Source organism: Protobothrops mucrosquamatus, unplaced genomic scaffold, assembly GCF_001527695.2.
Source record: "Protobothrops mucrosquamatus isolate PMUCROS unplaced genomic scaffold, P.Mucros_1.0 scaffold_152, whole genome shotgun sequence".
Classification (NCBI taxonomy): Eukaryota; Metazoa; Chordata; class Lepidosauria; order Squamata; family Viperidae; genus Protobothrops; species Protobothrops mucrosquamatus.
Genome location: NW_015386228.1, coordinates 267938 through 286393, shown reverse-complemented (window position 1 = coordinate 286393; position 18456 = coordinate 267938). Strand labels below are relative to the sequence as shown.

The following is an 18456-nucleotide window of genomic DNA, read 5'->3' as shown; positions in this document are numbered from 1 at the left end:
ACCCTATTTTTGGAAGCAGACCTGGCAATCCTATTCAAGACAAACAAACAAAAAAAGAAGCCTGCATGGATGTGTGGGAAGTCAGAGCCCCAGAGAAGGAAATATTAAAAGGGCAGAAATAGATATTTCCTCAAAAGTTATTTTAAAAAGCAGAAACCAACTTTGGCTCCAAATCTCTGTGCCCCAAGCAAGACCTAGCTCCGTACAAATGCAGATGTAAAACCATCAGAAAGTTGAAGACAGAGCAATCAAGAAGACAGAGAGAAAATCTGCATGCCCCACCCAAACTCTAGGAGTCATTAGCCCCATCACCTGGGAAGGATTAATAGGATTAAACCACAGATATCAAGGCCTAGAAAAACACTCAGAAATAGCCTCAAAGTTCATGCCATAGGAACAGGAAACTATTCCAAACAGGGCTAGAGGGGGTATAAAAAACCTTCTAACCATGTGCTCAGTCTCTTTCTTCTCCTCTGCTCCTTCTTGCAAGGACCATCTTTCTTCTGCAATAAACTGTAACCTTCCCAAAGCAGTCGCCATGTTTGCTTATTTATTCCCCGCTTGGATGAACCAGGATGAAGACTTACTTCTAAGAGATGTGATCCTTAGGAGGTAAACTTGACTTGGAGCTGACGGGTCCTGGAGGACCATTAAATGGGAGCAAAAAGTTGATTAGTTGCGTCTCTTGCCAACTTGTAATCAAGATTCCTGGTTTAAAGACCTCTTCTCTCTCAGGGAGCCAATCAATTCCTAAGATAAGGGGACCCAAACGGGAAGGAATAATCTTTTTTCATACATGGCTCGTTCTCTATTTCTGACATTTTATGAAGGAACCTGGCCTTTTCTGGTGTTTTCCAAGTTTTGAACTTCAGGGACCATCATCCCCTACTATCATGCTCTTTCCGGTGTGGGCTGGGTAAGGGGGTTATCAAAATAGAAATCCAAACACACCTGTGTGGACTGCCAGGCCACAGAAGAGCGCACTACCATCTGATAGAAACCTAATCAGTACATTATGCTAATCCATGATTTATTCAAAAAGCATAGTGTACTTTTCACACACACATAATGTGATGACTTAAATCATGGTTTGTAAACAATAGTGGCAGGTTTCATGCAACAAAGCCAAAAGCAAATCAGAGTCAGCATGTTGCACGAACAAACTGTTCACACCAGGGAAAACATTGTTTTGGGAAAATGAATGTGCAGATGGTGAATATTGGCTGCTTAGGATGTATTTAAGCTATCTCCACTTCCACTCTATATATGGCTCCTTTTTCACATCAGGCTAAAGCATATGTAATAAGGTTTATTTATAGCAATCAGATTGCAGCTGCAAAATAAACATGATCACTAGAAATAGCAAAGATGTCCACAAAACTGGGTATTGTTTAGTACTGGGCTGCACTACAGTGGGTTTATTTGGTTTTAGCTTAGTGAAGGTAGATTAAGGTATGGGAATATGAATCTAACTGTGATTTATTTAAGACACAATGATGGCTCGGTGCAATAAGCAAATTCAGCCTATTTGTAAATAGATACAGAAACACAAAATACTGTTAGTACAGTTTGAACCTTTTCTAATCCAGCACAAATCCAGGCCAGTTTTGTGCCCTAGATGTTTTTGTTACTCAGAGAAATGGGAAGAGACTATGTTTGTTTCTATTTTATTCAGATGCTTAGCAGGTGTTGATGTTATTTTCAAATGTTGATGTATAGTAAGGAATAGTATTCCCCAAGGAACACCTTGAACAATTTTAATGAGGTATTGCAATGGAAAAAAAGAAGCTGCTATTAGTATAGCTCTTTTCCCCCCTGGAATTGTCTTAGTCATCAGATCCGAGTTTTGAGCTGAGTTTTGCCACCTACTTGGTTACTGAAAATGTTGCTTCTATGCTTGTTGGGAGAAAATGGCATAGACTAGCTAATAGTAAAGATAAATAGATTATCAGTAATATTGATCTATTTTTAATGAAACCTGCCCTGAATGTCAGTATATGAATGACTGAAAATTTTATTCAGTACAAATAGCCCAATCAAGTGCTTCTTTTTTCTTCTTCCTTTAACAAGAAACACAAGATGGACTTTTTTCTCTTTCACTTAAAAAAAATCATGTATTTCTTTCAAAAACCCAGACATTTGCACTTTATTGCAATTTGTGCTTTGCACCGCACAAGAAGGAAGGACTAGCAAAACAAGCTGTTCTTCAAACTTATCTTTAAAAAAAAACACAGAATGAGCTCAAAATGGCACTAAGTTTGGATATCTGTTTGTATATATTTATAAATTAAGCCACAAGAACTGAGTTGGGTCAGATAAAGAGATTATCTAGTGCAGTGTTTCTCAACCTCAACATTTTTAAGACAAGTGGACCTTCAGCACAGCCTGGACTGACTACAGGTAATCTTACGTCTTGATGCCACAGACATGGATCTGTGAGTGCTTGGTACTATACAAAGTCAACAGGTCACTAAGCACCTACATGCCGGCAGTATGCTTCAGCAGCCAGAAAAGCCAACATAGTCCTAAGCTGCATTAACAGAGGGATTGAATCAGGATCACGAGAAGTGTTAGTACTGCTTTATAATGTCTTGGTAAGACCACACTTGGAATATTGCACCCAGTTTTGGTCACCATAGTATATAAAAAAGACGTTGAGACTCCAGAAAGAGTGCAGAGAGAAGCAACAAAGTTGATTAGGGGACTGGAGGCTAAAACATGTGAAGAACAGTTGCAGGAATTGGTTATGTGTAGTTTAATGAAAAGAAGGACAAGGGAATGACACGAGAGCAGTGTTTCAATATTTAAGGGAGTCAACTCATTCTCCAAAGTACCTGAAGGCAGAACAAGAAAAAATGGATGGAAACTAATCAAGGAGAGAACCAAGCTAGAACTAAGAAGAAATTTCCTGACAGTTAAAACTATTAATCAGTGGAATGGCTTGCCTTCAGAAGTTGTGAATGCTCCATCACTGTATGTTTTTAAGAAGAGATTGGACAACCACTTGCCTGGATTGATATAGGTCTCCTGCTTGAGCAGGGGGTTGGACTAGAAGACCCCCAAGGTCCCTTCCAATTCTGTTATTCTCTTATTTGACCCTCAAGAACTCAAAGGGACTGTGGAAGACAACACTGGAAGTCAGTTCAAAGTATGGTCATTAAGTATGGCATATATTAAGATGATGCACTGCCTCTGCTGCTGTTCTATATAGGCTTGAACCCCCTCAGTCAGGTAATGACAAGGACTGGATACGGATACAAGTTCAAGAGTGGAACTACCATTAGTCACCTCTTCTACATGAATGACATTAAGCTGTATGCAAAGAGTGATCGAATCGTTGATCCATCTGACAGGGATCTACAATGAGGACACTGGGATATCATTCAGACTGGAGTGTAAGTAAGGGCAAGTAGTTAAGATCAATAGGGTGAAACTACTAGTGAGCCACATAACAGATATATAGACCAGCTATAAGTACTTTGGTATCCTACAACCACATGGGAACCAGGATGAGGAAGCAAGGAAGACAACAACTACTAGTAGTACCATCAAAGGATAAGACAAGTCCTGAGGAGAGAGCCAGTGAAGATCCTTGCCATGAACACATATGACCTGCCATTCATCAGCTATCCTGCCAGTATAATGAGCCTGCCAAAGCAGAACATGAAGGTTGCCTGTATGAAGGCATGGAGATTTCCACTCCAAATCCAAACACCCAGAGGTTAGGCTAGGCATATCCAGCTCCTGCAACTGTCCATCCTATGTTTTAGCCTCCAGCCCCTATTTCCTGTTTCACCCATATGTAAGGATATTCATAAAGTTGCTTAACCCAAAGGGAATAGTGCGATAGGTATTTGTGCATCTACAAAACATGCATCAATTCAATAGCAATAATTCTTTTAATGGGAATAATTTCTTCATTAGAGCAATATATAAGCACAATAAATAAAAATTTCACTCTGCACATAAAAATTGTACTTATTCTATTTGATTTCTATAGATGCCCATTTCAACAAGTAGCTCATGAAACAGCTTTATGAAAAACAAAAAAGACTTAATACATTATATGTAAGCTAGCAGTGGTAACATACTGATACACATTATGGAATATCTTTATGTTAAGGTTTACTCTTCTCATACAAATTAGGTTTTTTTTAGAAATCTATGCAGATGCTCACAGTCACAAACAATAGTAATTTGTATACTTATAAAAAAGGGGATCAAAATTTCACATTTGGCTTTGTGAAATTTTAAGCATTTCTTGAGCTATGGTGGTACTCAATTAGGATACATAAAAGTTCTGAAGATGGCATAAAGGTGCATTAAAACTGGCAGAGAATTTAGGGATTTCCTTCTTCCTCTTCCTCTATGAACTAAGACAGGCCATCTGCTTTGTCAGCTACGCTTCTGAACCAAATGGATAATTTTATTACTGTATTACTTTTTGTTTCTAACCTTAAGCTACAAGATTTAATACTTGTATTACTTTATTTACAGTAAAATGAAGATTTCCTATTTCCTAATAAAACCAATTCAAAAGATGCAAGCATTAGTAACACAGATTCATCCTTGTTGTCTGAATGATCAAAAGGTCAGATAAACTTATTTTATAGTCGTTAGCTATAATTGAGTCAAAGAAGTTGAAGTATTCTTTCAAATTAGTTGGTTTCTGGATCATCCAAAAATTAATGTTTCAAGCTTTCCATCTAGATTTGGCTTATTCATCCCATTTAATGTCTCTGGATTTCAAATAGCAGCTCCCTCAACATATCAAAACTAAATATTAATCTGCAGGTAAAAAGTAATTTTACGATCATGCATTGTATTAAGTTTGGTTGGTTTAATTTTCATTGCTTGAATAATTTATGCTAGGTTCATACATCACACTTAGCCAAATAAGCCATAACATCACTTAATCCAATATGTGAATCCTCCCTACTTGTCCATCAAGCTCAAAACTTTATATGTCAATTGTTAGTTGTTCTCCAAGATATCAAGCAAAAAAGTTTCTATTTATTTATTATAAATTATTATATAAAATTCTTTGAATTACATCTGTTTGGAAACAACTTACTCAGACATTATTAAAAGTTTGTTTGATACATATGGCAGAGGAAGAACACCAGATTTTATTTGCTAAAATAGAGATGGAGATTGATCTGAATGCAGATTAGGAGTTTTAAAAATGTTGAATTATAAAAGTGATATGGAAAAAAAGATGTTGTGGATCTGAAAATAGATTTTAAAATGCCAGAGTATGAGTGATATGGAAAATAATGCCAAAATGAATTTACAAATGAAATCAGTTGATGTCTTAATAGTTAAAAAGGACATACTAATAATAAATTGGAATAATGATTTAGAAAGCTTTCTTATTTTGGATATATAAAAGGAATGTGGAATCAAGGAAACTCACTCTGAAACAAATGGCAAAGATGAGTTGCTCAAGCTGATCTTGGAAGGAGATAAAGAGAAAATGATAACGAATTAATCTGTGAGTCACTATTTAATGGGACTAAAGATTAAGCTTTTTAAAATGACAAGAATATTTATAAAATGAATCTGCTTGATCAGGGTTAAAATATACACTTTTTTGGACTCTGGTAGCTGTTAATGGAATTTCTTTTTGACTAAGATTAAATGATAAGGCTTTACAGATTTATTTATAAGTGGGGAGAGATTTCTTTTTTATTTCTTAGAGAAAGTGCTAGGTTTTGATTATAAAATTGAATTTTTGGATTAAGATTAAAATATATATGTTAATATTTCTGGTCTTAATAGGCTTTTGTCTATTAGGATTAAATGTGTTTTTGTAACGACTATTGATAAGGGATAAGATATGGGATAAAGAGGGGTTTTTTTAACTGAAATATTAGAGAAGCTGTTAAGTTATCCAAATTGTTTAGTCTTCTTTGGGGGGGAGGAGGAATCACTTTTATGTATCTCCTTTTTCTTTCTTCTGTTTTCTACCTCCTTTCACTTTTCTCTTTATATTTTTATCAGTTTGTATTCATTCTTTATCTTTGTAAGTCTTAATAACATTATTGTAGAAAAAAGAATGACAGGGAAGGAGGGAGGAAGGGAGGGAGAAAGGAATTCTGGAAGGAAAGGTGGCGGAAGGAAGGAAGGAAGGAAAGGAAGGAAGGAAGGATTTCTGATGGTCCCTGCCATCTTTCCATAAGGAATTTGGAAGTCGCTCCTGCTCCCATTGCTTTTTTTTTTTTCCCAGCTGTGGTCATTCTGTCTCTGTTGATGTAAGGAAATATCTCTGAAATGATGATCCAACATGGCATGGGTTGTTTAATGTTACTTTACAATTTTTAAAAATTGTAATACCGGTATTAATTTAGATTTGAGCTTTTTAAAAAATGACTTAACCCTGCCTTAGTCATAAAGCCAGCTGAGTGACTTGAGCAAGTCACACACTCTCAGTCCTAAGAATGAGGCAATGGCAAACTACTTCCCAAAAGTCTTGCCAAGAAAACTGCAGGGACTTGTCCACGCACTTATCAGAGGTCAAAAATTAACGGAATAATTGTAGAAATAAAAGTGTTCTGTTCATGACCACTAGGTGTCCCTAATGTTTGTTAGAACTTTTGCCTAGAAAATGTTGCAACTTTCACAGTATTATTATTCTTTTCCCCTCTTTCGTCAAACTTCCTCCAATACCTTTGGACCCGGAAGTTCTGGAGAGAGATAAATCTTTCAGTGATCGGTTTATATGTCTCTTGCAAGTTAGCCTGTTCTCGAAACATCACCATTTTGATTAATATTAAGGCAATAACTTGGTAAGTTTTACAGAGATCTCATTTGTTTTTCCCCCTCTCTGCTGCTTTCAAAGCAGCCGATTCACTCTTGAGAATGGATCATTGTGTGTATTATGAAGCAGGTTGCATTGAGAAAAATTATCTTCATTTTATTTGTCTAGTTTGCATTATTTTGGACTCCCTAATACACTGCAGTTTACATAGGGAAACCTCAGGAAAGAATCCAGGCAGGTATAACAAATTTAAAAAGTTATTGTCTGATGAAGAGTGATTTGGTTCTTGAATCTTTCCATATTACTTTCTTAAAAGGCATAAAAAAGATCCTTGCCACTTGCAACAAAACCCAAAATGTCTCTGGGAATCCTGTCCCACTAACTGCAAGTTTCAGGCAAACATCTTTATTTCTGATTATTTAATGTATTACTTGTTTAACCCAGTTTTGAGATAGCTCAATTCCTCAATGACTCTGAAGAGTTTACAGATAAAGAGGGGAAATACTGTATGTTGAAGAGAACATGGATGATCAGAAGAGCTAAAGGAAGCTAAACATAAAGGGGGGGGGCTGTCCTGAGATTGCTTGTATGAAGATTTATTTGCCCAGCTGGAAAATGGACATTTCTTGCAGTTCTGTCTGTTTGGGAGGATTTTTGGGGAATTTAAGGAGTTCTACAAGAACAAAAGTATTGGCAAAGCTTTATCATACTACTTGCCTATTCTTCACTGGCTAGGCAGGCAAAAGTGGTTGTGTCTTGCAGCCAGACAGTTATAAGGGCATGTTTTATGGTTGCCAGTTTGGGACATCAGTTTTGTGTCCGAGTGCCTTGTTGTTGGTTGCGCTGGCATCCATCTTGTTTCATTCTCAGACCAAGTGGCTCAAATCTGAGCACTGCTTCATACTTGACTATATTTTCAGAATTACATACCAGCTCAGCAGGTAAGAACATGTCAGTAACAGATTTGAATTAAATCCTCCTCCTGTATTAAGTAGGTCAGTAGTTCACATGACATACATTGTATTAATTAAGCATCTAGAGCAGACCCAGCTCTATTTTATAGCAATTTTAAAAATAGAATTACAGAGAAAACTATATACCAATTTTTTTTGAAAATCAGAAACATAAATATAACTAACAATTTAATTACTAGTTATAATATCAAAAGAGATAAAAGAAGAATAAAAATATAAGTATCAGATAAGCAAGATTGGGGGGAGGGTTTCTAAGAATGAACATGCCAAATCATTTAAGTATGTCATGTATACAGTTAATAACAAAAATGAACTATTCTTGCAAAATTTTATAAAATCAATGGCAAAGGGAATCATATTGAATCTTTTTTCATTAATAGAAAAATTAGCCTTTCAAGAAATCAGTTGTACAGGTTTTTTTTGACTCCAGTCTTTGATTTGCATAGACTTAAAAGAATGCCCGACTCCCAACAATTCCAATATCCAAGTAGTGGTACTTTTCTAATCTTTGAATTTAATTCCGTCAGCTATTCCCTATGCCCAATTCCTAAAAAAAATGGCAGATTACACAATTTTGGAAAATAATTCGAGACCAGCTGTCAGGTTTCCAGTGCAAAATATGGAATCAGTGGGGTTCCATGACTTGATCCTCTGATGACCAATTGTACTAACAACAGTGTCCAGCAAGGCAGGGACAGGGTGGGGGGGAGGTCAGACTGATGAAAGGAGTGTCAGTGTCATGATGAAAGTCATACCTTTTTTCCTACATGCATCACAGCAGCCCATGCACAAGTTTAGGCCACGATGCTGCTTTCCTCAGACAAAAGCAGTTACAGCCTGCGCTGACAGTAACAATTAGTATTACAGTGTATGTGCCTTTCTTTATATATTATATGCATTTATTAGGTTAATACCCTATATTAATGCAACTCAAAATGGCATTCATAATATTCCTATTTTCCCCACAGCAACAGTCTTGTATGGTGGTTTGGGCTGAGAAAGAATTACCTCTTTTTCATGGTTTCTATTCTTCTGTTTTAAACTGCATTTATTATATTTTTGTACGCCCGTAGAGTTGCTGAGGCAATTGAGATGGATCATGGATTAATGAAATAAATAAATAAATATACTGGAAACAATGAATTCAGGCAATCTGAGCCCCTTTTTTAGATTATCAGTCCCTCAAATCCTTGCCATTGTCTATGCCACTGATGTCTTTTAATGTCGATGTACAAAAGTAAAGGAATCTCGGTTAAGTATCTGCTCAGTACTGAATTTAAATGGTCCTACAGAATTTTAATTTCTGCAGATCCGTGTACTAGTCTAGTCCAGTGTTTCTCAACCTTGGCAACTTGAAGATGTGTGGTCTTTAATTCCGGGAGTTGGGGTCCACACATCTTCAAGCTGCCAAGGTTTTGAGAAATACTGGTCTCGTCTACCTGAGCAGTTTTCCTTTCTGAGTATATTAAACTAACTCCCATAATACAGTATCTGACTGGTCCAGGAGTTGAAATTCAGCATAAATTAATTGCCCTGTTGATGATTTTAGCCCAAATGTGACAAGACCAAATGTTATAGGTTAATGGTTTCATTCCTGAGTTGCATGTCCTCAGGTAAGATAATTGTAGCCATCCTTTATGAAATATTGTTGAGGCTTTCAATGTACATAAAACAATGTTTTTGTTATATTGATCTCATTTTAAGATCACCATAAATTAAGTTCATGTTTGTTAAAGCTCTGTTAACCAAAGCAGGACATTCCGTGATGTTGAGACTCTAGAAAGAGTACAGAGAAGAGCCACAAAGATGATTAGGGGACTGGAGGCTAAAATATATAAGGAATGGTTGCTGGAATTGGGTATGTCTAGTTTAATGAAGAGAAGGATGAGGGGTGACATGATAGTAGTGTTCCAATATCTCACGGGCTGCCACAAAGAAGAGGGAGTCAAGCTATTCTCCAAAGTGCCTGAAGGCAGGACAAGAAGCAACGGATGGAAACTAATCAAGGAGAGAAGCAACCTATAACTAACGAGAAACTTCCTGACAGTTAGAACAATTAACCAGTGGAACAACCTGCCTCCAGAAGCAGTGAATGCTCCAACACTGGAAGTTTTTAAGAAGAGACTGGACAGCCATTTGTCTGAAATGGTATAGGGTTTCCTGCCTAAGCAGGGGGTTGGAGTAGATGACCTCCAAAGTCCCTTCCAACTTTATATTACTACTACTACTACTACTACTACTACTACTACTACTACTACTACTACTGTTGTTGTTGTTGTTGTTGTTGTTGTTGTTGTTGTTATTATTATTATTATTATTATTATTATTATTATTATTATTATTATTATTATTATTATTATTATCTGATTCAGTGTATTTCATTTCTGACTGTCCACTCCTTGGTACTAAGATGAAAGCAAAAATTTCCCAAGAACTTCGATCCAGAATGCACAATCTAGTACCATTCCAGCTGTACAGACTTTTTTCTCCTTGCTTTTAAATTTTTGCTACTTTTTCTCCTTATTTGGTACTCATGTCTTCAGGCTTCCCAGGAAATCCCAAAGTGATGGCTGCCATACAAATGACAGAGGAGACCATCGTAGTGGGTGGGCAGACTCTGTTCTCCCGCCAGGCTAAGCCTACTCAACAGGCTCCTCGCCTTTCCATCCTGCTGCTCCATGGCATTCGTTTTTCATCAGAGACGTGGCTCAACCTGCAGACTTTGTCTAAGTTGGCAGAAGCTGGATACCATGCCGTAGCTATTGACCTGCCAGGTAGGCTTAACTCTCAGTGGGGAGTGGAGATTTGTGCAAAAGAAAGACAGGTGTGTACAATTTAATATTTAAGAAGACTGTCACCTCACCAGAAGCAAAAATAAGGCAAAATATATAAAATTTGATTCCAATAAATTGTGGTTAAAAATGAGGCTTTGTGTGATACAATATCAAAGTAAAAGAATTATTCTCTCTCAGATTAATTATTATGTTAACATGATAAATTCTGCTTATTATGCTTATTTAATAAATAAATAAACATGCTGACTTTAAAATATAATTTAGGTCAGTTCAAACATCATGTCAACAAATGGATTGTTTTAGGTAAAGTTAAAAATCTGTATCATGCTTGAGCTTCCAGAAATGCAATAGGGAAGTTAAGGTTTAGTGAGGCTTGTGATTTTTTTTGGTCTCATAGTTATGGTATTCAAGTTCGTAAGTTCACTTACATCAGGGGTAGGCAACCCAAAACACTCAAAGAGCCACTTGGACCCGTTTCCCACCGAAAACAAAACACTGGGAGCCGCAAAACCCTTTTGATATCTAAAATGAAGCTAACACTGCATATACAGTATCCTTTGTTACCTTTATTATATGTATATGTGTGTGTGTGTGTGTGTGTGTATATATATATATATATATACACACACACATAAAGGTAAAAAGGTAAAAAAGGTAAAAGATATATGCAGTGTTATCTTCATTTTAGATGTCAAAAGGGTCTCTCTATCTCTCTCCTCTCCCTCTCCCTCCCTCTCTCTTTCTCTCCCTCTCCCTCTCCCCCCTCCCTCTCTCCGATCTTCTGCTCACCTGGCAAGCTGGCTTCAAGCTGTTCTCCAACAAGTTCAGGGGTAGGCAACCTCGGCTCTTTTATGACTCATGGACTTCAACTCCCAGAATTCCTGAGTCAGCATAGCTGGGCTAGCTAGCTCTCTCCTGCCCTTCCTGCTTCCTGTTTCCTGCAGAGACGCAGCAAAGGGAGGAGCTCCACCCAATAAGCTTTTCAGCTGGTTGGAGAACACTGTGAGTCCACTCTCTTTTTTACAGAGACAGAGACACACACACAGAGAGAGAGAGAGAGAGAGAGAGAGAAGGGAAGTGCCTCTCTCTGTCTCTCTCTGCAAATGGCAGAGGAGGCTGGGAGCCACAGGGGAAGGCTCAAAGAGCCACATGCGGCTCCCGAGCCGCAGGTTGCCGACCTGTGACTTACATCTTCATGGTGGAGCGTCTTATATTATAAAATGGACAAAGAAAATGTAGTATGTAAGAAAGCATATAAAAGCAGCTCCTTATGAAAGAGATGTATCAACCATGTTACATGTTTTTTCTGGGTTCAAGGAAAGACATAGATTTTTTGCCCAATGCTTTTTTTATATGCAAGGGATATTTGCAGTAAAATGCATGTTAATAGTTCTTTTGTCCAGAGATGCAATTTGCTGTTGTGATTGCTTCCTGGATACTCCAATCCATTCCCTTTTTTCATCTGCACTCAGTAGCTTATGCACACAATAAGCATCCTCATTTCTTGGTGTACTAATTTTGGGTGTCCTCTTATGGTTTTTTTCTTAACATTTTTTTAAATTCTGAAATCAGGAACTACCTTCCACTTATGCTACAGTATATTGGTTACCTTATAATAAATATTTAAAGACTGCATAAATATGTGGGAGTGTAGATTTATATAAGCAGTAATAACAGTAATTGGGACCAGCAACTTGGTTGCTATGCAACATAGTCGCTTAAGCCCCAAATCAAGTGATAGTGATGGGTGTACCACCTTATTTCCCCTTTGGTTGTTATTCAAAGTGATGGAATCACTAAGCAAAAAAAAAAAAAGCCACTTAAAATTTCATTTCTGCATTTTCTATAAATTACTTGGTGCAAGTATGAATGGTGATCATATAACTGCAGGATACTGAAACAATTGTAAATGCAAGGATTGGTTGCAAAGTTATTTTTTTAGTGGTGTCGTAACTTCAGGTGGTTGCTGCACAAGGTTTTTGGGGGTGGGCCTAGTATAAGCTTTACCCCCCCAAAAAAGCCCTAATTTTGAGGCAAGGCACAAACCTAAAAATCAAACTAGGATGGGGGTGGGAGGGTGAAGTTGCCCCACGCACCCCACACCCACTTAGCTTGCAGCCAGGTCTCTCCTAGCCAGCCCACTTCTTCTGCAATGTCCCCAGGCATTTCAGGAAGGCCCCTGCAGCCAAGAATAGAGCTATGGATTCAATCTATTATATAGTTATCAACTGCAGAGGCCTTCCAGAAAGGCCTGACTGCAAAATGCAGGCTGGAGCTCCATTCTCAGCTGCAAAATGAAGCTGCTCCTTCAGCCGCAAAAGTGAGCCAGCTGTCGGTGCCGGAGGTAAGTGGAAAAGACACCCCCCCCCCGAAATTAAGACCTGGTGCCTCTTTTGGAGGCAAAAAAAGGAAAAAGACCAGGTCTTATTTTCAGGGAAACACGGTCTATATGGCTCATTTCTCAAACAACCCCTTCCAGAATTCCTAGCCAAAAAGGCAATTGTCTCTCTGAGCTGGGAATGCTAGGAGTTGTAGTTACCACCCATCTGAGGATGCTTGAGAGCACTACACAGGTCACGGTTCCGACAGAGACGAATAAAGCAGAACAACCGAAAATGAGTAGGAAAAAATGGCTGCAGCCATGCTCATTTGTAGAGTTGACAACACATATATAATATGTGTGATGCAGGATGTCTTGTTTCTTTTGATCTAGGATTTGGCCACTCCAAAGATGCTATTGCTCCAGCTCCTGTCGGAGAGCCGGCCCCAGGCAGTTTCCTGAAGGATGTCTTGGAGACCCTGAAATTCGACCAAGCAGTGGTGATCAGTCCATCTCTCAGCGGCATGTATTCACTCCCATTCCTTTTTCAGCACAATCACCTTCTGAAGGCCTACATCCCAGTGGCTCCCATCTGCACTGAGAAGTTCCCACCCACCCAATATGCCAGTATCAAGGTATGTTAATCTAAAGAAGAATGGAATTCTGAAGCAGGTCTTCTTTCATACACGACATAATTAGAAGGGCTGAGTTATCTCAGTTATGCAACTGGCATTTCACAACTATGTGAGGAACATTTGGATGGAAGTGTCTCTACAGATTTATTGTAAACCTCGCAGGAGTTCATCAGTTGTCCATTAGGGGGCAATGCACACTGCCTTACCTTCAAATACAGTACTAATAAGGAAAAACAGACCTGTATTCGGTCTGGGGAATATTTATAGCTTTTCTGTGAAGAAAATGGGCAATACCATTCTAAAAGAATACTCAGATGGGTTCAGGGGATTTTCTCTGGGTTCACTTTTATTTTATACATGTTTTATTACATTAGCTGAGTAAGTTCTACGTTTGCGTCAGTAGTAAGAATCTGGTTCCCTTAAAATGAATTTTTAGTTTGGAATGTAGAATTACAGCAATCACTGCAATAAATTTCTCTGAACATTCCCTGACCTCTAAAATACTGCTTTATAATGCCTCTTATGAGCGTAGAGCATTTAATTTGACCCCTATCCAGATTGCTCCCTTTTTTGGATTTTAGCCTTTTCTAGTATTAAGTCTCCAGCATGTACCTTTGCCTTTGCAAATACGATCTGCACATTTTTTTTTTAGCTAGGGTGATGGTGTACAGCCTTGGTTTTGATAATAATGGGAATTCCCTGTAGTCCTGCTGAAAATATCTGCTGCAGTTACTCTTTTGCAAATGTAGAAGAGGTTTGTTTTTGCTGAAGATTTGCATTTCTATCACCACCAGGAAAGGATCATCCTCTTGCTAATACTGATTGGATATATTTATAGCCTGAAAACTGGGCTAAGAGCATGCCATTATAAAACACAGAGAGCAAGTACAAATTAGCTACATGGTTAATGTAGCCACATAAATTGAACAGCAATACGGGAAGTATTTTTTCCTGGAAGAGAGCACCTCTGTCTCTATTTTTCATCTGAACTAATTTTTCATTATTAGAATCTAAGATAGGCAAAAATGTTCATTGAAACCTGCTTGATTTTTTTCTCTCTCCTGCAAACAGACACCAACTCTGATTGTCTATGGGGATCAAGATGTCCAACTGGGTGAAGTGAGCCTGAACAACTTGAAGAATTTACCTAATCACAAGATAATGTTGATGAAAGGGGCAGGCCATGCCTGTTATCTTGACAAGGCAGATGAGTGGCACCAGAGGTTGCTGGATTTCCTGAAAAATATAGAGTAAACAGCTAATCAGCCAGCACTGGCCTAGCCAACCCATAATCAATGATGACCTCACCAGTTTTTATAGGGTACACTTGTACGGAGCTGGGATTTCTTCCTGCAGTTCTGTCAGTAACCTGAGTGGGTCCCAGGTTGTTTATGGACTGTCGTAACCATGATATACCTAAAACTGTTACATCCAGAATGCATTCACTGATTCATGATTCATTAATTGCATAATTAAAATGACCAGGTACAATTTTTCTTGCTTGGGTCATGAGATATTTGAAGTCAAATTTACATAAAACAATCATTCATTGAAATGTATTAAGATTTGTGCATGGGTATATTAGGAGTTGGTCCTCAGTATCGTGAGCTTTTCTGCCAAGATTTTAATCATGAACAATCTTTTTCTCAAAGCTGATTGAGTGCTGGCTGAGATAGATGTAATAAAGGTAAGACAATGGCTGGGTTTAAGCATCTTATAAACATATGATGATTTAATTGTTTTGACTTAGCACACAACAGAATTTATTCATTATAACATATCATCATGTATGACACTGGAATGGTGGTTAAAATTAAAATCCTGGTTTGTTACCAGCAGACAAAGTTACTATGGCTGATTTACTATATGAAAACCAAAGTGTCAAAAATTATTTTTCTAACCTATGGATTCTTCTATAAGCTAACTTTCATTGACCACTATTATGTCTTTGTCCTTGTTATCTTTGTTAGTAGGACACTTTTTGTTTTGATGACTGAACGTGGCCTTCTCCAATTTGATAGGCTACATATATGTTGGGTTTTAACTTCCATAATTCTCAGCAGGCTTGGAAACCTTGCTTGTGAATTGTGCTAGACAGGATGTATGTGAGTTGGTGTCCATTACATCTGGACATAGAGTAGCAGGTTTGAAGAAAGCTACACTGCAATTTATGCTATTTGACCTACATATGTTTTGGCATCTGGATTTGCTTCTTTGGGATGGAAGAACTGCATACAGTATTCTGTTACAAGTGCCCACAATGGCACTAGGTAGTTTGTGAAGAGTAGTTGTATTGGGGCAGAATGTATGTTGGCACCATCCTCTAACTTTAATGAATGCTATATTGGGGGATAAACTCTTTACTTTCTCCTGTTTTTGAAAGAAAATTGATAAGGTATATACTATGTTACATGACACCCCCTCTCTCGGAAGCCTGATTTCTTCAAGAATGTACAAGTATTCATAGTGATAAACTCTTGTCTTCCACAGTTAGTGTGTTCATTGTCTTGGGCAGATATTTTTAAAGTTTTTTAAAAAGGGGCCATTTAATCAGAGCTATGCTTGACCATGGCTGCAGAACTAGCAGGATACTCTGGATAGCACCTGTATAGTCAATTTAAGGAGAAACTGATTACACTTTTTGAACTAGAGTGTGAGCATCATGTTGCACTTTTATACTTGTTCCTTTGCTCTAGAGCAGACATGTCAAACTCACGTCACGTCACATCACGTCACGCAACGTATCGGAGCTTTTTTGCCATTGCCGGCAATGGGGTGGGCGTGGTTTCCCGATGATGCGTCCGACCCGCGGGCCGGCAGTTTGACACCCTTGCTCTAGAGATATAATAAAAGGGAATGCAGACTACTGAGAATAAGGTTGGAGCAAGAAAATTAATAACAATAGTTGTACAGGTGCTGTCTAGGTTTCAGGTAAACTCCTGCTGTATCAGTTTTGATTATCAAAATTTATTCATCTGTAAACCCAATAAACTTGATTTATATCTGTTTTTATAGTGATTCTTTTTTTTAAAAAAAAAAATCTAAATGCACCATACTTCTGTGAATTATATTTGGAGTAGATTTACAACAAATGTGTGAAAAACTGGTAATAATATTTGATCTGTGTGAAACTGGTTTAGTATTGATAGCCATACTATTTTGCTTTTTTCAAAATTAAATTAAATATGGCCTATAAGATTATAAATCAAAGATATATTCCACAGATATTAACAAATACCAACATAAATAAAAGTTAAATCCATTATTTGGACAAACATTCTTGAAAGTACCGTAGTATTGCTTTCTTAAAAGATCAGAAAAGTATGAGCAACCATGTTACTGAATTCAAGACATGATAGTCCATTTATAAGCAAAAAGGGCTCTCAGCCCAAGAAGCTGAGCATCGGCCAAATCTTAACTAAATGGTCTTCAAAACCGAAATTAGCCTCAGATGGTATAGATCTAAAATTCCAGAAAGGGACAAGAACTCAGACTCCCTGCTGCAAGGGAAATTTATGATGTAGCAAGTGAGGATAATTAGAAGACTGAGAAGTCCCTGTTGTTTTACTCTGTCACAGGGCTTTTATCAGGTTGGTTAAAACTTCAGCAGAACAATGGGAAATCATACTGTAAAAGAGAGAATGAATCTCTAGCCCTCTTGATCTGATTGGTTTATACCTTTCATATTCCTCAATCACTGGTATGAAGGGCTGACGGGAGCTGAACATTTGGAGTGCCATCAGGAACAGATGGATCTGTCTTATTCAATAGCAGATTATTTATCTAACCAGGATTAGGATCATCTCTGTGTAGAGCAAATATATATAACATTTGGGATTAAAAAGCCACAACTGCCTTTGTGTTATGTGGGTACTGTATGCAAAATGTAGATGCTTTCGGGACAAAAAAACTTGCATTCCTTTTAAATTTGTTTAAAATCAAATCTGTTAACTTACCTAATAACATTTATCTTCTGTCATATTCAAATCACAACCTAGTGACAATTTGGGGACAGACTTCAGGAATCACCTGCAAGGTTTTCTAAACAAAATCCTACCTTCAGACTGTGCATCAGCGAGGTAGGCCATGTGCCCCTGCCTAAGTTGAGGCAAACATCCCTCCACTGTCCTTTCCCTCACTGCATATACAGTCCAGCTTAGTACAGTATGAAAGAAAATGCCAGCTCAGCCCTAGTATAAAACCACAAGTAGATTCCTTTAAACTCCTAGGGGATTATTACATTAGCAACCAAGGTGAACAGATGGGAAACAGGTTAAAGATGGCTATTCCAGAGCCACCTGGCCTAGTTCCTTTGTGATTGTTTTCCCCAGATGGACTGTGGACAGATGGAGCCAGCGGTAAGAACTAGAGAAGAAGGCTGTAATTGTCACACTGAGCTCTGAGTAGCTGAAGGGCTGGATGGCTGTCAAGCATCCAACTTTATCCTGTCAGGCAGAGGATTTGTTGGCAGAGGGTGGGCCAGGCCTGACGGGTCTTTAGTCCGCAGCCAGAGACATCCCTTGAAATCTAGGATCTAAAGCCCTGGGATTGACTGCACCTCAAAGTGCACTGGCATTTCTAAGAAGCTGAGACCTTTAATGCTGAAATGTTGTGGTATGAAAACACATCAAAGCTACTGGAATGTGGAGTGGACTCATATACAGAGGCGTTTGTGTAAAACGAGTAACTGATGGAAAAGGATTCAAGTCTTACAAGGCCAACCACAGCTATATTGGCTGAAAATATAATCTGCCATGATAGCATCACTGTTAATGCATCTTCAAGCCAAGAGATGCTAGGGCTTCTGATTTCTGGCCCTCCACATGTTACTACATTATCTTTCCAGCCAGCTGCCATAACTAAACTGACCAATAGTGAGGGATACTGATAGGTGTAATTCAGCAATATCTAGAGAGCCAATGTCCTTCACTGCAGTCAAAGCATTCCATAAGACTTAAGTCAGACAATTTCA

The 18456-nt window shown here is 38.0% G+C and overlaps 1 protein-coding gene across 1 annotated transcript; it reads left to right on the top strand.

Moving 5' to 3' along the window:
• Positions 1 to 6689: 6689 nt before the first annotated feature.
• On the top strand, positions 6690 to 16492 carry ABHD14B (abhydrolase domain containing 14B). Its single transcript, XM_015820051.1, has 4 exons — positions 6690 to 6788; positions 10278 to 10508; positions 13243 to 13484; positions 14556 to 16492. Exons 2-4 carry the CDS (start codon positions 10301 to 10303, stop codon positions 14736 to 14738), a joined length of 633 nt encoding a protein of 210 aa, XP_015675537.1. The 5' UTR covers positions 6690 to 6788; positions 10278 to 10300; the 3' UTR covers positions 14739 to 16492.
• The last annotated feature ends 1964 nt before the right edge of the window (positions 16493 to 18456 follow it).